Below are 24484 nucleotides of genomic sequence, written 5' to 3' on the forward strand. Positions count from 1 at the left end.
TGGCCACATCTGATCAAAACAAAGATTTAAATAACAAATTTCACTTGAATGACTTCTGACGACACAAATTATGATCTGCATCCAAATTTATTTGATGTTCATGGACACAAAAACAGAAAGCAAACACTATTAAATGACTCTTGTTCAGTGATTTCATGTTCAGATTCACTTCATCCACACAAGAATCTCAGCTGTGTACAAGACAATAATGAATGATGTCCTTATTGATTATGATCAGGATCATTACACTTCTATAAAACCTCATAACAACAACAACATTTGGTCTGCCAAACAAATAAATGTGATTATACATTTCTTTACAGATGAACACAAAGACAACAAAGTGTGGAGGATAAAGGAGGTGACACACACAGGAAGGAGCGCCACCTACACACACTCAAACATTTACACAACAACTCAGGAGAAGATGTCAAAGTCCCGCCCACAATGTTTGACTGACAGCTGATCTGTGTGCAGTGAAGAAACGCCACAACAATCAGCTGTCAGCAACAAACATGGAGACCAAACACAGAGTTTAACCCTTAAATGACTTCTGACTATTTGACTTGACACAACTCAGCTGTGGAATCAGAATAAGAAAGCCAAAATCCAGCATAGAGAGGCTGAGTGAATGTGGTCTGGACTCTGTGGAGGAGAGTCATGGTTTCAGAGACGCTGTAGAAGGACAGAATACCTGCACTGTGATCCAGGTACACTCCTACTCTGGAGGACTGAGGACCTGAGACACGAGTTTGGACTTTGTTGTGATAAAAGTTATAACTGTTATTGTCACATGTTAACATCCAAGACTTGTCATTGTGTCCAAATTTACATTCATCCCACCACCAACGTGCTCGTCTGATATTCTTGTATGCGACTGCTACATAAACTCCTCCTCTCCACTCCACCTCCCAGTAACAACGTCCAGTCAGACTCTCTCTACTCAGGACCTGACGCCATCCAGTGAATCTGTCTGGGTGATGAGAATAAAACTGTTGTTGTCTCATTCCTGTCACTTTCCTGTTCCCCTCAGATAATAACAGCCATGTGCTGACTGTGTTTGGATCCAGTGTGATGTGACGTGAATATCTGAAGAACTCAGCTCTGGTCTTGGGCTCTGGTTGTGGCAGTAAAACATCCACTTCAGTCCCTGTCAGTGAGGCGTTTGTCCATGTGTCCCTCAGAGCGTCCTGTACTTTATCTCTGACTCCTGACACAGCCGCTGTCACATCCTCAAAGTAGCGGTGAGGACGGATGTTGATGCTGGATGAGTGTGTGGGTTCACTGAGTGCTGACAGTGAGGGGTAGTTGTGTAGAAACTGCTTGTGATCCTCTGTGTGTGAGAGCTGCTTCAGCTCAGCGTCTTTCCTCTTCAGCTCAGTGATCTCCTGCTCCAGCTTCTCCTGAAGCTCTTTGACTCGACTCACTTCAGTTTCCTGCTGCCATCTGAGCTGCTGCTTCACATCAGAGCGTCTTTTCTCCATGAGACGGATCAGCTCAGTGAAGATCTTCTCACTGTGCTCCACTGCTTTATCAGCAGAGCGACTGATAGCCTCCACCTCCTGTTGGAGCAGCTTCACATCTTTCTCTGTGTCCTGGATTCTCTGCTGGATGTTTTGTCGACTCCCCTCCAGCTCTCTCTGCCTCTCAGTCCTTTCTGCTGCAGCTGACACTGTGTCGTGGCCTTTATGTTGGTTCACATCTTCAGCTCCAGCATAGCAGTGATCAGCAGGAGCAGCTAGGAGTCCAGTCTTCTTCAGTTTCTCCACTAAATCTGCTAACATGATGTTTTTCATCAGGACAGGCCTCGGTGTGAAGCTCTGCCTACACTGAGGGCAGCTGTAGATTCTCTTCTCATCCTCTCCATCCCAGAAGCTTTGAATACAGTTGATGCAGTAGCTGTGTCCACAGGGAAGAGTCCCCGGATCCTTCAGTAGATCCAGACAGATGGAACAAGAGAAGGTTTCTCGGTCCAGCTCAACTCCTTTCTGCGCCATTTCACCTCCCAGTGTCAACAACTAGTTTGAGCTCTGATCTAACCAACATGCAGTGAATGGAGTCTGTCAGCTCTCTCACGTCACCACAGTGTTGGTTACACCCATCTTCTATTTGCCGATCTGAAGGGGAGGGAACAAGGAAATGTGTGGACAGAGTGGAGCTGGCTGTGTGTGTGAGAGCAGGAAGAGGAGGGAGGGCTCATCAAGCTCTGAGTCATTCCAGGAAGAGGAGCAGTTTGACAGAGATACTGTGTGTGCGTTCCAATATCCAGACTACCGTACTATAAAGTATGCAGAACAAAATTTAGTATGTCCCAACACACAGTATGTCAAATGCAGTATGCCAAAATTACCAGGATGTTCTACTACATCTGGTCTAATTTTGCAGTATGCAAGCCAGCATGCTTTTCTGGCTATTCTGACCCACAATCCTCTGCACAGCGGAAGATTGGTCACATCAGCTGGGCCACAAAAACAGATGACCAGTTGTTGACAGCTTTATTGACAGCTGATTCAAGTCCTTGATGACCAGTCTAATAGTAATAATAAATATATGAATTGTTTATATGAACAAAATAATCATAGAGATTACCACCACCAACAGGACATTACTATGACAATAACAATGACAGATACTGCTGATGTCATTTTCCTGTGGTGAATATAATATGTTGGAATCTACCTTGTATGCAGTGATCACTTCAAAGTTACAATTGCAAAGCAACAACAACAGCAGATCTCTCCAGGCTGACCTCAGTCTCTGGTGAGCTCGGTGAACGACCTCTTGTTTTACCTCCAGGGTAACAAATATGTGAGAAAGAGGGTCAAAGTTCAGGGTGTAATGTTGTGAGACAGTAGTGTGTCTTGATTGTGTGCATACTGCATGCAACAGTACGTACTTTTCAAAGGCAGCTGCAGCACTAAAAGTAAAAAGAAAAAGTATGTGATTCGGGGCGCAGCCAGTGTGTTTAACACTTGTTTACAACAGAGCTCATTTCTCATTTAAAAACATGGATCACTTCATCTTTTAGGAGGTAAACTCTTCTGATCTTCAAGTTTGGAGACGGCTGAATTCTGGACCAACTGGAGTTTATAAAGACACTTGAGAGGGAGAGCAAAGAGGACAGAGCTGCAATAATCAGTACGAGATGTAGCCAAAGAATGAGCGGGGATAGCAGTGCTGTGAGGTGTGAGTGACGGGCGAAGATGTTAATGTTAAGTCCATTAAAGTATGCAGACTGAGAAACATTATTGATGGGGGCCTCAAAGGTCAATGTGCTGTCCAGGATGACACCCAGACTCTTAACCTGAGGGGAGGGACAGACGTTGGAGTTGTTAATGGTCAGAGAGAAACTATGTGGTTTAGCCAAAGGAGACTCAGTACCTACAAGGAGAAGCTTAGTTTTATCACTGTGAACACACCGCAAAGACGACAGCCGACGGCCACCCAGCACGTATGTTCTGCGCCTGCCTGAGAGGAAACACCCCTCCATACAAGCAGACAGCACTAGTCTGTGTTTGTCATTCAAAAAGTGAAACCGGAAGATTGTCTTGACGCGACTTAGCACATCAACAACACAATCCAAATCTGAAAGAACAGATCAAATTTTTTTTGCCCAGTGTGGTTTTATAGGAGAATCTATGGATTAAATGGAGTCCTTATGGTCTTTGAGGACATTTGTCACAATCATGAATTCAGACAACACAGAGAGGACGACTCAAACTGTGAAGACAGCAGTCAGGAACAGGCTTACAGGTTGGAAACAGGGCGGCAGTCCCAACAGTCAAACAAATCCAAGAAGAGAAGAAGAGAGCAGGAACAGGAAACAGGTGCAGACACAGGAACAGGTCTGAAGACAGCAGCTTCAGGCAGGAAGCAACACTGACAATCTGTCAGGGAATGAGTGGAAACGTGGCGCTTCTATACTGCAGGGCTGATGAGGGAAAGTGGAAACAGGTGAGCAGGTGAATGAGAGAGTCAGGTGACTGCGACAGGAGGGAAAGTGTGAGGACATCTGGTGGATGGATGGAGGTGATGCAGGGGGCTGGAGGGAGGGACAGAGAGGCAGAATGGGAGAAGCAGGACTGAGGAGGACTTTGTGACACAGTTCTCCAACCACAACAGTCTTTGGCCTGTAATCTACAAGCTCAGGAACAAATCATGTTTGTGCTGGCCACATCTGATCAAAACAAAGATTTAAATAACAAATTTCACTTGAATGACTTCTGACGACACAAATTATGATCTGCATCCAAATTTATTTGATGTTCATGGACACAAAAACAGAAAGCAAACACTATTAAATGACTCTTGTTCAGTGATTTCATGTTCAGATTCACTTCATCCACACAAGAATCTCAGCTGTGTACAAGACAATAATGAATGATGTCCTTATTGATTATGATCAGGATCATTACACTTCTATAAAACCTCATAACAACAACAACATTTGGTCTGCCAAACAAATAAATGTGATTATACATTTCTTTACAGATGAACACAAAGAGAACAAAGTGTGGAGGATAAAGGACGTGACACACACAGGAAGGAGCGCCACCTACACACACTCAAACATTTACACAACAACTCAGGAGAAGATGTCAAAGTCCCGCCCACAATGTTTGACTGACAGCTGATCTGTGTGCAGTGAAGAAACGCCACAACAATCAGCTGTCAGCAACAAACATGGAGACCAAACACAGAGTTTAACCCTTAAATGACTTCTGACTATTTGACTTGACACAACTCAGCTGTGGAATCAGAACAAAGACAAAGTCCAGCATAGAGAGGCTGAGTGAATGTGGTCTGGACTCTGTGGAGGAGAGTCATGGTTTCAGAGACGCTGTAGAAGGACAGAATACCTGCACTGTGATCCAGGTACACTCCTACTCTGGAGGACCGAGGACCTGAGACGGGAGTTTGGACTTTGTTGTGATAAAAGTTATAACTGTTATTGTCACAAATTAACATCCAAGATTTGTCATTGTTTCCAAATAAGCATTCACCCCCCCCTGCTCGTCTGATATTCTTGTATGCGACTGCTACATAAACTGTTCCTCTCCACTCCACCTCCCAGTAACAACGTCCAGTCAGACTCTCTCTACTCAGGACCTGCTGCCAGTCAGTGAATCTGTCTGGGTGTTTAGAATAAGACTGTTGTTGTCTCATTACTGTCACTTTCCTGTTCCCCTCAGATAATAACAGCTGTGTGTGTGCTGTGTTTGGATCCAGTGTGATGTGACGTGAATATCTGAAGAACTCAGCTCTGGTCTTGGGCTCTGGTTGTGGCAGTAAAACATCCACTTCAGTCCCTGTCAGTGAGACGTTTGTCCATGTGTCCCTCAGAGCGTCCTGTACTTTATCTCTGACTCCTGACACAGCCGCTGTCACGTCCTCAAAGTAGCGGCGCGGACGGATGTTGATGCTGGATGAGTGTGTGGGTTCACTGAGTGCTGACAGTGAGGGGTAGTTGTGTAGAAACTGCTTGTGATCCTCTGTGTGTGAGAGCTTCTTCAGCTCAGCGTCTTTCCTCTTCAGCTCAGTGATCTCCTGCTCCAGCTTCTCCTGAAGCTCTTTGACTCGACTCACTTCAGTTTCCTGCTGCCATCTGAGCTGCTGCTTCACATCAGAGCGTCTTTTCTCCATGAGACGGATCAGCTCAGTGAAGATCTTCTCACTGTGCTCCACTGCTTTATCAGCAGAGCGACTGATAGCCTCCACCTCCTGTTGGAGCAGCTTCACATCTTTCTCTGTGTCCTGGATTCTCTGCTGGATGTTTTGTCGACTCCCCTCCAGCTCTCTCTGCCTCTCAGTCCTTTCTGCTGCAGCTGACACTGTGTCGTGGCCTTTATGTTGGTTCACATCTTCAGCTCCAGCATAGCAGTGATCAGCAGGAGCAGCTTGGAGTCCAGTCTTCTTCAGTTTCTCCACTAAATCTGCTAACATGATGTTTTTCATCAGGACAGGCCTCGGTGTGAACCTCTGCCTACACTGAGGGCAGCTGTAGATTCTCTTCTCATCCTCTCCATCCCAGAAGCTTTGAATACAGTTGATGCAGTAGCTGTGTCCACAGGGAAGAGTCCCCGGATCCTTCAGTAGATCCAGACAGATGGAACAAGAGAAGGTTTCTCGGTCCAGCTCAACTCCTTTCTGCGCCATTTCACCTCCCAGTGTCAACAACTAGTTTGAGCTCTGATCTAACCAACATGCAGTGAATGGAGTCTGTCAGCTCTCTCACGTCACCACAGTGTTGGTTACACCCATCTTCTATTTGTAGATCTGAAGGGGAGGGAACAAGGAAATGTGTGGACAGAGTGGAGCTGGCTGTGTGTGTGAGAGCAGGAAGAGGAGGGAGGGCTCATCAAGCTCTGAGTCATTCCAGGAAGAGGAGCAGTTTGACAGAGATACTGTGTGTGCGTTCCAATATCCAGACTACCGTACTATAAAGTATGCAGAACAAAATTTAGTATGTCCCAACACACAGTATGTCAAATGCAGTATGCCAAAATTACCAGGATGTTCTACTACGTCTGGTCTGATTTTGCAGTATGCAAGCCAGCATTCTTTTCTGGCTATTCTGACCCACAATCCTCTGCACAGCGGAAGATTGGTCACATCAGCTGGGCCACAAAAACAGATGACCAGTTGTTGACAGCTTTATTGACAGCTGATTCAAGTCCTTGATGACCAGTCTAATAGTAATAATAAATATATGAATTGTTTATATGAACAAAATAATCATAGAGATTACCACCACCAACAGGACATTACTATGACAATAACAATGACAGATACTGCTGATGTCATTTTCCTGTGGTGAATATAATATGTTGGAATCTACCTTGTATGCAGTGATCACTTCAAAGTTACAATTGCAAAGCAACAACAACAGCAGATCTCTCCAGGCTGACCTCAGTCTCTGGTGAGCTCGGTGAACGACCTCTTGTTTTACCTCCAGGGTAACAAATATGTGAGAAAGAGGGTCAAAGTTCAGGGTGTAATGTTGTGAGACAGTAGTGTGTCTTGATTGTGTGCATACTGCATGCAACAGTACGTACTTTTCAAAGGCAGCTGCAGCACTAAAAGTAAAAAGAAAAAGTATGTGATTCGGGGCGCAGCCAGTGTGTTTAACACTTGTTTACAACAGAGCTCATTTCTCATTTAAAAACATGGATCACTTCATCTTTTAGGAGGTAAACTCTTCTGATCTTCAAGTTTGGAGACGGCTGAATTCTGGACCAACTGGAGTTTATAAAGACACTTGAGAGGGAGAGCAAAGAGGACAGAGCTGCAATAATCAGTACGAGATGTAGCCAAAGAATGAGCGGGGATAGCAGTGCTGTGAGGTGTGAGTGACGGGCGAAGATGTTAATGTTAAGTCCATTAAAGTATGCAGACTGAGAAACATTATTGATGGGGGCCTCAAAGGTCAATGTGCTGTCCAGGATGACACCCAGACTCTTAACCTGAGGGGAGGGACAGACGTTGGAGTTGTTAATGGTCAGAGAGAAACTATGTGGTTTAGCCAAAGGAGACTCAGTACCTACAAGGAGAAGCTTAGTTTTATCACTGTGAACACACCGCAAAGACGACAGCCGACGGCCACCCAGCACGTATGTTCTGCGCCTGCCTGAGAGGAAACACCCCTCCATACAAGCAGACAGCACTAGTCTGTGTTTGTCATTCAAAAAGTGAAACCGGAAGATTGTCTTGACGCGACTTAGCACATCAACAACACAATCCAAATCTGAAAGAACAGATCAAATTTTTTTTGCCCAGTGTGGTTTTATAGGAGAATCTATGGATTAAATGGAGTCCTTATGGTCTTTGAGGACATTTGTCACAATCATGAATTCAGACAACACAGAGAGGACGACTCAAACTGTGAAGACAGCAGTCAGGAACAGGCTTACAGGTTGGAAACAGGGCGGCAGTCCCAACAGTCAAACAAATCCAAGAAGAGAAGAAGAGAGCAGGAACAGGAAACAGGTGCAGACACAGGAACAGGTCTGAAGACAGCAGCTTCAGGCAGGAAGCAACACTGACAATCTGTCAGGGAATGAGTGGAAACGTGGCGCTTCTATACTGCAGGGCTGATGAGGGAAAGTGGAAACAGGTGAGCAGGTGAATGAGAGAGTCAGGTGACTGCGACAGGAGGGAAAGTGTGAGGACATCTGGTGGATGGATGGAGGTGATGCAGGGGGCTGGAGGGAGGGACAGAGAGGCAGAATGGGAGAAGCAGGACTGAGGAGGACTTTGTGACACAGTTCTCCAACCACAACAGTCTTTGGCCTGTAATCTACAAGCTCAGGAACAAATCATGTTTGTGCTGGCCACATCTGATCAAAACAAAGATTTAAATAACAAATTTCACTTGAATGACTTCTGACGACACAAATTATGATCTGCATCCAAATTTATTTGATGTTCATGGACACAAAAACAGAAAGCAAACACTATTAAATGACTCTTGTTCAGTGATTTCATGTTCAGATTCACTTCATCCACACAAGAATCTCAGCTGTGTACAAGACAATAATGAATGATGTCCTTATTGATTATGATCAGGATCATTACACTTCTATAAAACCTCATAACAACAACAACATTTGGTCTGCCAAACAAATAAATGTGATTATACATTTCTTTACAGATGAACACAAAGAGAACAAAGTGTGGAGGATAAAGGACGTGACACACACAGGAAGGAGCGCCACCTACACACACTCAAACATTTACACAACAACTCAGGAGAAGATGTCAAAGTCCCGCCCACAATGTTTGACTGACAGCTGATCTGTGTGCAGTGAAGAAACGCCACAACAATCAGCTGTCAGCAACAAACATGGAGACCAAACACAGAGTTTAACCCTTAAATGACTTCTGACTATTTGACTTGACACAACTCAGCTGTGGAATCAGAACAAAGACAAAGTCCAGCATAGAGAGGCTGAGTGAATGTGGTCTGGACTCTGTGGAGGAGAGTCATGGTTTCAGAGACGCTGTAGAAGGACAGAATACCTGCACTGTGATCCAGGTACACTCCTACTCTGGAGGACCGAGGACCTGAGACGGGAGTTTGGACTTTGTTGTGATAAAAGTTATAACTGTTATTGTCACAAATTAACATCCAAGATTTGTCATTGTTTCCAAATAAGCATTCACCCCCCCCGCTCGTCTGATATTCTTGTATGCGACTGCTACATAAACTGTTCCTCTCCACTCCACCTCCCAGTAACAACGTCCAGTCAGACTCTCTCTACTCAGGACCTGCTGCCAGTCAGTGAATCTGTCTGGGTGTTTAGAATAAGACTGTTGTTGTCTCATTACTGTCACTTTCCTGTTCCCCTCAGATAATAACAGCTGTGTGTGTGCTGTGTTTGGATCCAGTGTGATGTGACGTGAATATCTGAAGAACTCAGCTCTGGTCTTGGGCTCTGGTTGTGGCAGTAAAACATCCACTTCAGTCCCTGTCAGTGAGACGTTTGTCCATGTGTCCCTCAGAGCGTCCTGTACTTTATCTCTGACTCCTGACACAGCCGCTGTCACGTCCTCAAAGTAGCGGCGCGGACGGATGTTGATGCTGGATGAGTGTGTGGGTTCACTGAGTGCTGACAGTGAGGGGTAGTTGTGTAGAAACTGCTTGTGATCCTCTGTGTGTGAGAGCTTCTTCAGCTCAGCGTCTTTCCTCTTCAGCTCAGTGATCTCCTGCTCCAGCTTCTCCTGAAGCTCTTTGACTCGACTCACTTCAGTTTCCTGCTGCCATCTGAGCTGCTGCTTCACATCAGAGCGTCTTTTCTCCATGAGACGGATCAGCTCAGTGAAGATCTTCTCACTGTGCTCCACTGCTTTATCAGCAGAGCGACTGATAGCCTCCACCTCCTGTTGGAGCAGCTTCACATCTTTCTCTGTGTCCTGGATTCTCTGCTGGATGTTTTGTCGACTCCCCTCCAGCTCTCTCTGCCTCTCAGTCCTTTCTGCTGCAGCTGACACTGTGTCGTGGCCTTTATGTTGGTTCACATCTTCAGCTCCAGCATAGCAGTGATCAGCAGGAGCAGCTTGGAGTCCAGTCTTCTTCAGTTTCTCCACTAAATCTGCTAACATGATGTTTTTCATCAGGACAGGCCTCGGTGTGAACCTCTGCCTACACTGAGGGCAGCTGTAGATTCTCTTCTCATCCTCTCCATCCCAGAAGCTTTGAATACAGTTGATGCAGTAGCTGTGTCCACAGGGAAGAGTCCCCGGATCCTTCAGTAGATCCAGACAGATGGAACAAGAGAAGGTTTCTCGGTCCAGCTCAACTCCTTTCTGCGCCATTTCACCTCCCAGTGTCAACAACTAGTTTGAGCTCTGATCTAACCAACATGCAGTGAATGGAGTCTGTCAGCTCTCTCACGTCACCACAGTGTTGGTTACACCCATCTTCTATTTGTAGATCTGAAGGGGAGGGAACAAGGAAATGTGTGGACAGAGTGGAGCTGGCTGTGTGTGTGAGAGCAGGAAGAGGAGGGAGGGCTCATCAAGCTCTGAGTCATTCCAGGAAGAGGAGCAGTTTGACAGAGATACTGTGTGTGCGTTCCAATATCCAGACTACCGTACTATAAAGTATGCAGAACAAAATTTAGTATGTCCCAACACACAGTATGTCAAATGCAGTATGCCAAAATTACCAGGATGTTCTACTACGTCTGGTCTGATTTTGCAGTATGCAAGCCAGCATTCTTTTCTGGCTATTCTGACCCACAATCCTCTGCACAGCGGAAGATTGGTCACATCAGCTGGGCCACAAAAACAGATGACCAGTTGTTGACAGCTTTATTGACAGCTGATTCAAGTCCTTGATGACCAGTCTAATAGTAATAATAAATATATGAATTGTTTATATGAACAAAATAATCATAGAGATTACCACCACCAACAGGACATTACTATGACAATAACAATGACAGATACTGCTGATGTCATTTTCCTGTGGTGAATATAATATGTTGGAATCTACCTTGTATGCAGTGATCACTTCAAAGTTACAATTGCAAAGCAACAACAACAGCAGATCTCTCCAGGCTGACCTCAGTCTCTGGTGAGCTCGGTGAACGACCTCTTGTTTTACCTCCAGGGTAACAAATATGTGAGAAAGAGGGTCAAAGTTCAGGGTGTAATGTTGTGAGACAGTAGTGTGTCTTGATTGTGTGCATACTGCATGCAACAGTACGTACTTTTCAAAGGCAGCTGCAGCACTAAAAGTAAAAAGAAAAAGTATGTGATTCGGGGCGCAGCCAGTGTGTTTAACACTTGTTTACAACAGAGCTCATTTCTCATTTAAAAACATGGATCACTTCATCTTTTAGGAGGTAAACTCTTCTGATCTTCAAGTTTGGAGACGGCTGAATTCTGGACCAACTGGAGTTTATAAAGACACTTGAGAGGGAGAGCAAAGAGGACAGAGCTGCAATAATCAGTACGAGATGTAGCCAAAGAATGAACGGGGATAGCAGTGCTGTGAGGTGTGAGTGACGGGCGAAGATGTTAATGTTAAGTCCATTAAAGTATGCAGACTGAGAAACATTATTGATGGGGGCCTCAAAGGTCAATGTGCTGTCCAGGATGACACCCAGACTCTTAACCTGAGGGGAGGGACAGACGTTGGAGTTGTTAATGGTCAGAGAGAAACTATGTGGTTTAGCCAAAGGAGACTCAGTACCTACAAGGAGAAGCTCAGTTTTACCACTGTGAACACACCGCAAAGACGACAGCCGACGGCCACCCAGCACGTATGTTCTGCGCCTGCCTGAGAGGAAACACCCCTCCATACAAGCAGACAGCACTAGTCTGTGTTTGTCATTCAAAAAGTGAAACCGGAAGATTGTCTTGACGCGACTTAGCACATCAACAACACAATCCAAATCTGAAAGAACAGATCAAATTTTTTTTGCCCAGTGTGGTTTTATAGGAGAATCTATGGATTAAATGGAGTCCTTATGGTCTTTGAGGACATTTGTCACAATCATGAATTCAGACAACACAGAGAGGACGACTCAAACTGTGAAGACAGCAGTCAGGAACAGGCTTACAGGTTGGAAACAGGGCGGCAGTCCCAACAGTCAAACAAATCCAAGAAGAGAAGAAGAGAGCAGGAACAGGAAACAGGTGCAGACACAGGAACAGGTCTGAAGACAGCAGCTTCAGGCAGGAAGCAACACTGACAATCTGTCAGGGAATGAGTGGAAACGTGGTGCTTCTATACTGCAGGGCTGATGAGGGAAAGTGGAAACAGGTGAGTCGTGGCCTTTATGTTCCTCCACAGAGCAGAGATAACAGATACACTGCTGATCAGTGCGGCAGAACATCTTCATCACCTCATCATGACGAGAGCAGATGTTCTGCTGCAGCTTCTTGGAGGGCTCCACCAGCTTGTGTTTCTGTAATGGAGCCGAGTCACGATGAGGCTGGAGGTGTTTCTCACAGTAAGAGGCCACACACTGCAGACAGGACTTGAAGGCTTTCAGTTTCCTCCCAGTGCAGACATCACAGGCCACATCTTCAGCTCCAGCATAGCAGTGATCAGCAGGAGCAGCTTGGTGTCCAGTCTTCTTCAGTTGCTCCACTAAAACTGCTAACATGGTGTTTTTCCTCAGGACAGGCCTCGGTGTGAAGCTCTGCCTACACTGAGGGCAGCTGTAGATTCTCTTCTCATCCTCTCCATCCCAGAAGCTTTGAATACAGTTGATGCAGTTGCTGTGTCCACAGGGAAGAGTCCCCGGATCCTTCAGTAGATCCAGACAGATGGAACAAGAGAAGGTTTCTCGGTCCAGCTCAACTCCTTTCTGCGCCATTTCAACTCTCAGTGATGGTGACTGTCAAATAGTTTCACTCTCTCTGATCAGAAAAACAAATCTGTTGATAGAGACGAGCTGGCTTCAGGAGGAGGGAGGAGAGGGAAGTCTTTTCAGGCTTTGCTGCATTCCACAAGGAGTGGTGAGAGGCAGGGTGTGTTATCTGACATTTACAACAGGCAGTAAGAACAGATTCAAACTACGACACTCAGTTCACACAGTTAGACATTTCATGTTAGTTAAATGTTTCACTTTTTCAAGTAAAGTTAATGCAGTTGTTGGAAACTCGTAGTTCAAAGGATTCAAAAGTCTATCGGAAATAATAATTATTAAAAATGTTTATCGACCATTTTCAGTAAAATATTCAGTTTTCAGCAGCATTCCCGAAAAAGGAAAAATGATAGTCAGTTGATTAAACCAGTCTCATGAAATAAACCAAACTATCAATGCAGAACTCTGAGCAATAATTAGATAATAGCTATAACCACAGTCACCATATCAGCTGTAAATATACACTGAACAAAAATATAAACGCAACACTTTTGTTTTTGCTCCCATTTTTCGTGAGCTGGACTCAAAGATCTAAAACTTTTTCTATACACACAAAAGACCATTTCCCTCAAATATCGTTCACAAATCTGTCTAAATCTGTGTTAGTGAGCACTTCTCCTTTGCCGAGATAATCCACCCCACCTCACAGGTGTGGCATATCAAGATGCTGATTAGACAGCATGATTATTGCACAGGTGTGCCTTAGGCTGGCCACAATAAAAGGCCACTCTAAAATGTTCAGTTTTATCACACAGCACAATGCCACAGATGTTGCAAGTTTTGAGGGAGCGTGCAATTGGCATGTCCACCAGAGCTGTTGCCCGTGAATTGAATGTTCATTTCTCTACCATAAGCCGTCTCCAACCGGCCTCACAACCGCAGACCACGTGTAACCACACCAGCCCAGGACGTCCACATCCAGCATGTTCACCTCCAAGATCGTCTGAGACCAGCCACCCGGACAGCTGCTGCAACAATCGGTTTGCATAACCAAAGAATTTCTGCACAAACTGTCAGAAACCGTCTCAGGGAAGATCATCTGCATGCTCGTCGTCCTCATCGGGGTCTCGACCTGACTGCAGTTCGTCGTCGTAACCGACTTGAGTGGGTAAATGCTCACATTCGATGGCGTCTGGCACGTTGGAGAGGTGTTCTCTTCATGGATGAATCCCTGTTTTCACTATTCAGGGCAGATGGCAGACAGCGTGTGTGGCGTTGTGTGGGTGAGCGGTTTGCTGATGTCAACGTTGTGGATCGAGTGGCCCATGGTGGCGGTGGGGTTATGGAATGGGCAGGCGTATGTTATGGACAACGAACACAGGTGCATTTTATTGATGGCATTTTGAATGTACAGAGATACCGTGACGAGATCCTGAGGCCCATTGTTGTGCCATTCATCCACGACCGTCACCTCATGTTGCAGCATGGTAATGCACGGCCCCATGTTGCAAGGATCTGTACACAATTCCTGGAAGCTGAAAACATCCCTGTTCTTGCATGGCCAGCATACTCACCGGACATGTCACCCATTGAGCATGTTTGGGATGCTCTGGATCGACGTATACGACAGCGTGTTCCAGTTCCTGCCAATATCCAGCAGCTTCACACAGCCACTGAAGAGGAGTGGACCAACATTCCACAGGCCACAATCAACAACCTGATCAACTCTATGCGAAGGAGATGTGTTGCACTGCGTGAGGCAAATGGTGGTCACACCAGATACTGACTGTTTTCTGACCCCCCCCCGAATAAAGCAAAACTGCACATTTCAGAGTGGCCTTTTATTGTGGCCAGCCTAAGGCACACCTGCGCAATATTCATGCTGTCTAATCAGCATCTTGATATGCCACACCTGTGAGGTGGGATGGATTATCTCGGCAAAGGAGAAGTGCTCACTAACACAGATTTAGACAGATTTGTGAACAATATTTGAGGGAAATGGTCTTTTGTGTATGTAGAAAAAGTTTTAGATCTTTGAGTCCAGCTCACGAAAAATGGAAGCAAAAACAAAAGTTTTGCGTTTATATTTTTGTTCAATGTAGAAGGATTTTAGGGTTCTTGACATCCCAGCTGGTCACCAACGTTTTCCAATGTTTATATTTGGTTGAATTTTGGTTGTGATGTCTGTTTACCAAAATTCAATGTCAGGACAATGTCTGATGCCAGCGTCAGTTGTTGTCAAACACTGACGACACATGACGCTGATTTTTTGTCGGTTTGAATTTGTGCAGTGAGGTACCCAAAATCCAACATCTTCCAAACATCTCATGTTTTCACCATGAACTGATTGATGACTGATGGATGGATCTGTAGAATATTGTTTTTTGCATTTGATTAATATTTATAGTTTTCTCGCAGCAAATCACACTGAGGTCACTTAAACTTTTTATTTTCATCATGACTGTGATTGTGAGGAAAACTGTTGATATTAAATGATGACCTTGAAATCAAAACACTGTGTGGTGTTTATTAGTTGAAATAAAGGAGGTCAAACTAAAGTGTCACCTTCAGTCAGTGAGGATCATGAGCCAAACAAACATTAATAAAGACAATCATTTCAGCTTTTTGTAATTTAAATCATGAAATCCTAGCATGTGTGTAAAGGTGAGGTGTCAGAGAGGAGTGTGAACACAGGTGCATCACCAGGTGCCATTTTATCACCTCTGTTCTTTTCTCTGTAAACCAATGAGTTGAAACTCAAACACACTGCTGATGATGTGGCACTGGTTGGCCTTCTGTGTGAGGGGGACTCTGCAAAAGGTGGCACATATTTGAATCATGTAGTTTCTCTGCAGCAGTGGTGTGAGGAGAGTGTGTTTAATAAATGTAGGTGAAACCAGGAGCTTCTTTAATCAGCAGCACACCAGACGCTCCTCATACATTTCAACCTTTGACCATCACTGGCTGCCTGATCTTCACACAGAGAGGACTGAGTGTATATTTAAGGAAACCTGAACGTTTAGTGGTCTGACACAATTTAGCACCATGTGTGACACCATGTGTGTTTATTATCAAATGGTTTCATGAGTCTAAAAACTAAAACATGCAGACAAAGTGAGTGGAGGAGCTTTAACCTCCTCTACCTCCCTGCTTAGCAGGATGAAGGCGCCCTCTTGTGTTGAGCATCACTTTTCACATTTCACTTGTTCACCTGCTGTGATGTTCACTGCAGGAAGACAAGTCCAGAGTTCACTCAGCCTTTGGCAGCTTCACACAACATCAGTAAAGAGACATTTCAATATGTGTAATATCACACTGTGTGCGTCAAAGCCGGCTCTAGCCACTTTGGTGCCCTAGGCGGGATTAGGGTTCGGTGCCCCCACCCCCTAGTTTAACTTTTTTGAAGGAGGATTAGCTATTCTAGCGTTAATATGTCCTGTAGACAAGTTGAATAAATATTGATAGTTGCACTATACTTTGATTATATTTTGAGTTAGGCCATATTTCCTCTGTAAACTGTATTTGTCATCAAATATATTTTATTGTGCTACTTTTACCATAATAATAGAAGTATGGAAGACAGATTTTGGTAATAGATAGTGTTGGTATTCTTGAATGGACTCCTTTTAACAAAGTCAAATATGTGGCAATATTGCATTCAAATGAAAATTGGGATCTGTGTGCAAGCTACAGTTCCCATTGTTTTCCGTCCCTATGGAGCTTTATAAATGTTTAAAGGCTTGGCCAACTTACTGACATTGTAAAAATAGACTTTCATAGCCTCCATGTGTGGACAAATGGACGAAAACATTCCAGATGTACAGGCCAGGATGAGTTGCATGTGTAAGTGATGTGAATATTGTGGTAAGAGTATTTGTGAATATTTGATAGAAACAACAAACATGTCTCTGGATGTGGCCATATTTACATTAGAAACATGACTGCAGCAGTAACATACAGTTACAGAACTCACCTGATTCAGGCTGTGTCTCACTGGAAGTCGTGAGGTAGTGAGGTGGTGTGCTGAATCCAGCCGTGCTGCTGCTTGTTGCCTGACTTGTAGCTGGATTCAAACAGACAGTACATCCATACTGTTACACCACTGCTTTAAGTCTGTTGTGTCATTCTACTTCATATAAAGTGAAGCACTGTACAAATAGACTTTATTTTATTTGACCTACATTTACTGTAATTAATAACAAGGTTAACCTGGAACATTCAACAGTAATAATAATGACATTATAATAATAATATTAATAATGATAAAAATGACAACATAGCAGTGTGTCAGAGACCACAAATAATTGGCTAAACTTACATTCTTCAGCGAGTGGAGGAGGTGTCAGAGAAGGCCCCTCTGCAGCAGCTTCTCGGGGCTTCTTGTTCAAAATTTTTCTCAGTGCATCTGGACAGATGTGGAGTAGATTTATCTCTTACTGTACAGTACAAGCAAAACATGTAGCTGCAGCAGACAGACTACTACTTGCACCAGTGATGTGTTCAACATAACATGAATTATTATCTAGTTGTGATTATGAATGACTAAAATAAAAGAGGTTGCACTACAGTTATATTGTCACACTTCCAGCACAATATCTAATGTGCTGAGTAAGAGGAGGAGCACTAAGCAGCCAGAAGTTAACCAGATACAAACAGCAATAAACCAGCTCAGCAGCTTAACTCAATCCTTGGCAGCGATCACATCATTATCTGGGCGCACCTGAGGGCTTGGAGGTCTTTTCATGATGATAACCCAATAATTTGACAATTTATGACCTCTTGTTGTCTGTCAGTCACAACCTACCTACCTGAGATGCGCACAGATAACTCGTCCCACCCCCCTTTCCCACAGTGACATGACTGAGCACGGTGCAGGACAGGTTCAGGGCCAGGTCAAATAATGACAAACAACAGGGGGGTTGTTGTTGTTGTTGTTTACTTTTTCTTTATTTGTTCTTTTTTTCAAGACAGAGTATGAGGAAAGGGCGCCAGTCGTGGCTGCAAATTATTAGTAGTATTTATTTTATTTTATTTATTCTGCCAGCATTCTTCCCTGCCAGCATGTGGCACCCTAGGCGACTGCCTCTATGGCCGATGCCAAGAGCCGGCCCTGGTGTGCGTTTGTTGACAGGAGTCACACCCTGAAACACTGATGCTGCATTCAGGTCACATGGGAAAGATGGGAGAGATAAGACATAGTATTTGGGAATGTGAGATTTGAGGCTAAACGTTCAAATGTCTCTGATTTGTTGAATTCTGATTAAAGAACATGGAAACACTTGGAACCAAATGTAAAGAATCATATTTTCATGTCATGATTTTATGACTGGACCTGATATAAGCTGCTCATTTTTACATTTGTTGTTGGAGTTCAGATATTTCACACGTTATAAAAGCTGAGTCACTCACTGTCACTGTGGTAGTGTTTGGTTTCCTAGTGTCTCTGTTAGGTGCTGTCTGCTGAGAACATTTCTCCCAGATCGATTCTGTCATATCAACATTTATACATGTTTAAAATCAAAGTTTTAAAAATTAAAATGAGACCTCATCAAGCTCAGGAACAAATCATGTTTGTGCTGGCCACATCTGATCAAAACAAAGATTTAAATAACAAATTTCACTTGAATGACTTGTGACGACACAAATTATGATCTGCATCCAAATTTATTTGATGTTCATGGACACAAAAACAGAAAGCAAATACTATTAAATGACTCTTGTTCAGTGATTTCATGTTCAGATTCACTTCATCCACACAAGAATCTCAGCTGTGTACAAGACAATAATGAATGATGTCCTTATTGATTATGATCAGGATCATTTCACTTCTATAAAACCTCATAACAACAACATTTGGTCTGCCAAACAAATAAATGTGATTATACATTTCTTTACAGATGAACACAAAGACAACAAAGTGTGGAGGATAAAGGAGGTGACACACACAGGAAGGAGCGCCACCTACACACACTCAAACATTTATACAACAACTCAGGAGAAGATGTCAAAGTCCCGCCCACAATGTTTGACTGACAGCTGATCTGTGTGCAGTGAAGAAACGCCACAACAATCAGCTGTCAGCAACAAACATGGAGACCAAACACAGAGTTTAACCCTTAAATGACTTCTGACTATTTGACTTGACACAACTCAGCTGTGGAATCAGGATGAAGCCAAAGTCCAGCATAGAGAGGCTGAGTGAATGTGGTCTGGACTCTGTGGAGGAGAGTCATGGTTTCAGAGACGCTGTAGAAGGACAGAATACCTGCACTGTGATCCAGGTACACTCCTACTCTGGAGGACCGAGGACCTGAGACACGAGTTTGGACTTTGTTGTGATAAAAGTTATAACTGTTATTGTCACATCTTAACATCCAAGATTTGTCATTGTGTCCAAATAAACATTCATCCCCCCACCCTGCTCTGCTGATATTCTTGTATGCGACTGCCACATAAACTCCTCCTCTCCACTCCACCTCCCAGTAACAACGTCCAGTCAGACTCTCTCTACTCAGGACCTGACAACATCCAGTGAATCTGTCTGGGTGTTTAGAATAAGACTGTTGTTGTCTCATTACTGTCACTTTCCTGTTCCCCTCAGATAATAACAGCCATGTGTTTGCTGTGTTTGGATCCAGTGTGATGTGACGTGAATATCTGAAGAACTCAGCTCTGGTCTTGGGCTCTGGTTGTGGCAGTAAAACATCCACTTCAGTCCCTGTCAGTGAGGCGTTTGTCCATGTGTCCCTCAGGGCGTCCTGTAGTTTACCTCTGACTCCTGACACAGCCGCTGTCACGTCCTCAAAGTAGTGGCGAGGACGGATGTTGATGCTGGATGAGTGTGTGGCTTCACTGAGTGCTGACAGTGAGGGGTAGTTGTGTAGAAACTGGGTGTGATCCTCTGTGTGTGAGAGCTGCTTCAGCTCAGCGTCTTTCCTCTTCAGCTCAGTGATCTCCTGCTCCAGCTTCTCCTGAAGCTCTTTGACTCGACTCACTTCAGTTTCCTGCTGCCATCTGAGCTGCTGCTTCACATCAGAGCGTCTTTTCTCCATGAGACGGATCAGCTCAGTGAAGATCTTCTCACTGTGCTCCACTGCTTTATCAGCAGAGCGACTGATAGCCTCCACCTCCTGTTGGAGCAGCTTCACATCTTTCTCTGTGTCCTGGATTCTCTGCTGGATGTTTTGTCGACTCCCCTCCAGCTCTCTCTGCCTCTCAGTCCTTTCTGCTGCAGCTGACACTGTGTCGTGGCCTTTATGTTCATCCACAGAGCAGAGATAACAGATACACTGCTGATCAGTGCGGCAGAACATCTTCATCACCTCATCATGACGAGAGCAGATGTTCTGCTGCAGCTTCTTGGAGGGCTCCACCAGCTTGTGTTTCTGTAATGGAGCCGAGTCACGATGAGGCTGGAGGTGTTTCTCACAGTAAGAGGCCACACACTGCAGACAGGACTTGAAGGCTTTCAGTTTCCTCCCAGTGCAGACATCACAGGCCACATCTTCAGCTCCAGCATAGCAGTGATCAGCAGGAGCAGCTTGGAGTCCAGTCTTCTTCAGTTGCTCCACTAAAACTGCTAACATGGTGTTTTTCATCAGGACAGGCCTCGGTGTGAAGCTCTGCCTACACTGAGGGCAGCTGTAGATTCTCTTCTCATCCTCTCCATCCCAGAAGCTTTGAATACAGTTGATGCAGTAGCTGTGTCCACAGGGAAGAGCCACCGGATCCTTCAGTAGATCCAGACAGATGGAACAAGAGAAGGTTTCTCGGTCCAGCTCAACTCCTTTCTGCGCCATTTCACCTCTCAGTGATGGTGACTGTCAAATAGTTTTATTCTCTCTGATCAGAAAAACAAATCTGTTGATAGAGACGAGCTGGCTTCAGGAGGAGGGAGGAGAGGGAAGTCTTTTCAGGCTTTGCTGCATTCCACAAGGAGTGGTGAGAGGCAGGGTGTGTTATCTGACATTTACAACAGGCAGTAAGAACAGATTCAAACTACGACACTCAGCTCACACAGTTAGACATTTCATGTTAGTTAAATGTTTCACTTTTTCAAGTAAAGTTAATGCAGTTGTTGGAAACTCGTAGTTCAAAGGATTCAAAAGTCTATCGGAAATAATAATTATTAAAAATGTTTATCGACCATTTTCAGTAAAATATTCAGTTTTCAGCAGCATTCCGGAAAAAGGAAAAATGATAGTTAGTTGATTAAACCAGTCTCATGAAATAAACCAAACTATCAATGCAGAACTCTGAGCAATAATTAGATAATAGCTATAACCACAGTCACCATATCAGCTGTAAAGATACACTGAACAAAAATATAAACGCAACATTTTTGTTTTTGCTCCCATTTTTCGTGAGCTGGACTCAAAGATCTAAAACTTTTTCTATACACACAAAAGACCATTTCCCTCAAATATCGTTCACAAATCTATCTAAATCTGTGTTAGTGAGCACTTCTCCTTTGCCGAGATAATCCATCCCACCTCACAGGTGTGGCATATCAAGATGCTGATTAGACAGCATGATTATTGCACAGGTGTGCCTTAGGCTGGCCACAATAAAAGGCCACTCTAAAATGTTCAGTTTTATCACACAGCACAATGCCACAGATGTTGCAAGTTTTGAGGGAGCGTGCAATTGGCATGTCCACCAGAGCTGTTGCCCGTGAATTGAATGTTCATTTCTCTACCATAAGCCATCTCCAACCGGCCTCACAACCGCAGACCACGTGTAACCACACCAGCCCAGGACGTCCACATCCAGCATGTTCACCTCCAAGATCGTCTGAGACCAGCCACCCGGACAGCTGCTGCAACAATCGGTTTGCATAACCAAAGAATTTCTGCACAAACTGTCAGAAACCGTCTCAGGGAAGATCATCTGCATGCTCGTCGTCCTCATCGGGGTCTCGACCTGACTGCAGTTCGTCGTTGTAACCGACTTGAGTGGGTAAATGCTCACATTCGATGGCGTCTGGCACGTTGAGGTGTTCTCTTCATGGATGAATCCTGGTTTTCACTGTTCAGGGCAGATGGCAGACAGTGTGTGTGGCGTTGTGTGGGTGAGCGGTTTGCTAATGTCAACGTTGTGGATCGAGTGGCCTATGGTGGCGGTGGGGTTATGGTATGGGCAGGCGTATGTTATGGACAACGAACACAGGTGCATTTTATTGATGGCATTTTGAATGTACAGAGATACCGTGACGAGATCCTGAGGCCCATTGTTGTGCCATTCATCCACGACCATCACCTCATGTTGCAGCATGATAATGCACGGCCCCATGTTGCAAGGATCTGTACACAATTCCTGGAAGCTGAAAACATCCCAGTTCTTGCATGGCCAGCATACTCACCGGACATGTCACCCATTGAGCATGTTTGGGATGCTCTGGATCGGCGTATACGACAGCGTGTTCCAGTTCCTGCCAATATCCAGCAGCTTCACACAGCCACTGAAGAGGAGTGGACCAACATTCCACAGGCCACAATCAACAACCTGATCAACTCTATGCGAAGGAGATGTGTTGCACTGCGTGAGGCAAATGGTGGTCACACCAGATACTGACTGGTTTTCTGACCCCCCCCCCCCCCCCCCCCGAATAAAGCAAAACTGCACATTTCAGAGTGGCCTTTTATTGTGGCCAGCCTAAGGCACACCTGCGCAATATTCATGCTGTCTAATCAGCATCTTGATATGCCACACCTGTGAGGTGGGATGGATTATCTCGGAAAAGGAGAAGTGCTCACTAACACAGATTTAGACAGATTTGTGAACAATATTTGAGGGAAATGGTCTTTTGTGTATGTAGAAAAAGTTTTAGATCTTTGAGTCCAGCTCACGAAAAATGGGAGCAAAAACAAAAGTTTTGCGTTTATATTTTTGTTCAATGTAGAAGGATTTTAGGGTTCTTGACATCCCAGCTGGTCACCAACGTTTTCCAATGTTTATATTTGGTTGAATTTTGGTTGTGATGTCTGTTTACCAAAATTCAATGTCAGGACAATGTCTGATGCCAGCGTCAGTTGTTGTCAAACACTGACGACACATGACACTGATTTTTTGGCGGTTTGAATTTGTGCAGTGAGGTACCCAAAATCCAACATCTTCCAAACATCTCATGTTTTCACCATGAACTGATTGATGACTGATGGATGGATCTGTAGAATATTGTTTTTTGCATTTGATTAATATTTATAGTTTTCTCGCAGCAAATCACACTGAGGTCACTTAAACTTTTTATTTTCATCATGACTGTGATTGTGAGGAAAACTGTTGATATTAAATGATGACCTTGAAATCAAAACACTGTGTGGTGTTTATTAGTTGAAATAAAGGAGGTCAAACTAAAGTGTCACCTTCAGTCAGTGAGGATCATGAGCCAAACAAACATTAATAAAGACAATCATTTCAGCTTTTTGTAATTTAAATCATGAAATCCTAGCATGTGTGTAAAGGTGAGGTGTCAGAGAGGAGTGTGAACACAGGTGCATCACCAGGTGCCATTTTATCACCTCTGTTCTTTTCTCTGTAAACCAATGAGTTGAAACTCAAACACACTGCTGATGATGTGGCACTGGTTGGCCTTCTGTGTGAGGGGGACTCTGCAAAAGGTGGCACATATTTGAATCATGTAGTTTCTCTGCAGCAGTGGTGTGAGGAGAGTGTGTTTAATAAATGTAGGTGAAACCAGGAGCTTCTTTAATCAGCAGCACACCAGACGCTCCTCATACATTTCAACCTTTGACCATCACTGGCTGCCTGATCTTCACACAGAGAGGACTGAGTGTATATTTAAGGAAACCTGAACGTTTAGTGGTCTGACACAATTTAGCACCATGTGTGACACCATGTGTGTTTATTATCAAATGGTTTCATGAGTCTAAAAACTAAAACATGCAGACAAAGTGAGTGGAGGAGCTTTAACCTCCTCTACCTCCCTGCTTAGCAGGATGAAGGCGCCCTCTTGTGTTGAGCATCACTTTTCACATTTCACTTGTTCACCTGCTGTGATGTTCACTGCAGGAAGACAAGTCCAGAGTTCACTCAGCCTTTGGCAGCTTCACACAACATCAGTAAAGAGACATTTCAATATGTGTAATATCACAATGTTTGTGTGTGTAATATCACACTGTGTGCTCTAGCCACTTTGGTGCCCTAGGCGGGATTAGGGTTCGGTGCCCCCACCCCCTAGTTTAACTTTTTTGAAGGAGGATTAGCTATTCTAGCGTTAATATGTCCTGTAGACAAGTTGAATAAATATTGATAGTTGCACTATACTTTGATTATATTTTGAGTTAGGCCATATTTCCTCTGTAAACTGTATTTGTCATCAAATATATTTTATTGTGCTACTTTTACCATAATAATAGAAGTATGTGAGACAGATTTTGGTAATAGATAGTGTTGGTATTCTTGAATGGACTCCTTTTAACAAAGTCAAATATGTGGCAATATTGCATTCAAATGAAAATTGGGATCTGTGTGCAAGCTACAGTTCCCATTGTTTTCCGTCCCTATGGAGCTTTATAAATGTTTAAAGGCTTGGCCAACTTACTGACATTGTAAAAATAGACTTTCATAGCCTCCATGTGTGGACAAATGGACGAAAACATTCCAGATGTACAGGCCAGGATGAGTTGCATGTGTAAGTGATG

General features: G+C 44.2%; 3 protein-coding genes and 1 pseudogene across 4 annotated transcripts; all 4 read right to left on the reverse strand.

Moving 5' to 3' along the window:
- Window positions 1-74: 74 nt before the first annotated feature.
- Window positions 75-2946, reverse strand: LOC144465016 (tripartite motif-containing protein 16-like). Its single transcript, XM_078172837.1, has one exon. It carries the CDS (start codon window positions 1995-1997, stop codon window positions 558-560), a length of 1440 nt encoding a protein of 479 aa, XP_078028963.1. The 5' UTR covers window positions 1998-2946; the 3' UTR covers window positions 75-557.
- A 1293-nt stretch (window positions 2947-4239) lies between these two features.
- Window positions 4240-6573, reverse strand: LOC144465125 (tripartite motif-containing protein 16-like protein). The gene has a single exon (XM_078173445.1). The coding sequence runs from the start codon at window positions 6154-6156 to the stop codon at window positions 4726-4728; it is 1431 nt and encodes a 476-aa protein (XP_078029571.1). The 5' UTR covers window positions 6157-6573; the 3' UTR covers window positions 4240-4725.
- Window positions 6574-8401: 1828 nt separating this feature from the next.
- Window positions 8402-12846, reverse strand: LOC144465126 (tripartite motif-containing protein 16-like; annotated as a pseudogene). Its single transcript, XR_013492471.1, has 2 exons — window positions 12284-12846; window positions 8402-10001 (listed from the first exon to the last, which is right to left on the reverse strand). The product of XR_013492471.1 is annotated as a tripartite motif-containing protein 16-like (transcript).
- A 5998-nt stretch (window positions 12847-18844) lies between these two features.
- Window positions 18845-20644, reverse strand: LOC144465129 (tripartite motif-containing protein 16-like). The gene has a single exon (XM_078173448.1). The coding sequence runs from the start codon at window positions 20618-20620 to the stop codon at window positions 18953-18955; it is 1668 nt and encodes a 555-aa protein (XP_078029574.1). The 5' UTR covers window positions 20621-20644; the 3' UTR covers window positions 18845-18952.
- Window positions 20645-24484: the final 3840 nt, after the last annotated feature.

This window comes from Epinephelus lanceolatus, chromosome 12 (assembly GCF_041903045.1).
Source record: "Epinephelus lanceolatus isolate andai-2023 chromosome 12, ASM4190304v1, whole genome shotgun sequence".
Lineage (NCBI taxonomy): Eukaryota > Metazoa > Chordata > Actinopteri > Perciformes > Serranidae > Epinephelus > Epinephelus lanceolatus.

Excerpts from the sequence above, each read along its gene's own strand:
- LOC144465125 (XM_078173445.1), bottom strand. The coding sequence starts at position 6,156 with ATGGCGCAGAAAGGAGTTGAGCTGGACCGAGAAACCTTCTCTTGTTCC.
- LOC144465016 (XM_078172837.1), bottom strand. The coding sequence starts at position 1,997 with ATGGCGCAGAAAGGAGTTGAGCTGGACCGAGAAACCTTCTCTTGTTCC.
- LOC144465129 (XM_078173448.1), bottom strand. The coding sequence starts at position 20,620 with ATGGCGCAGAAAGGAGTTGAGCTGGACCGAGAAACCTTCTCTTGTTCC.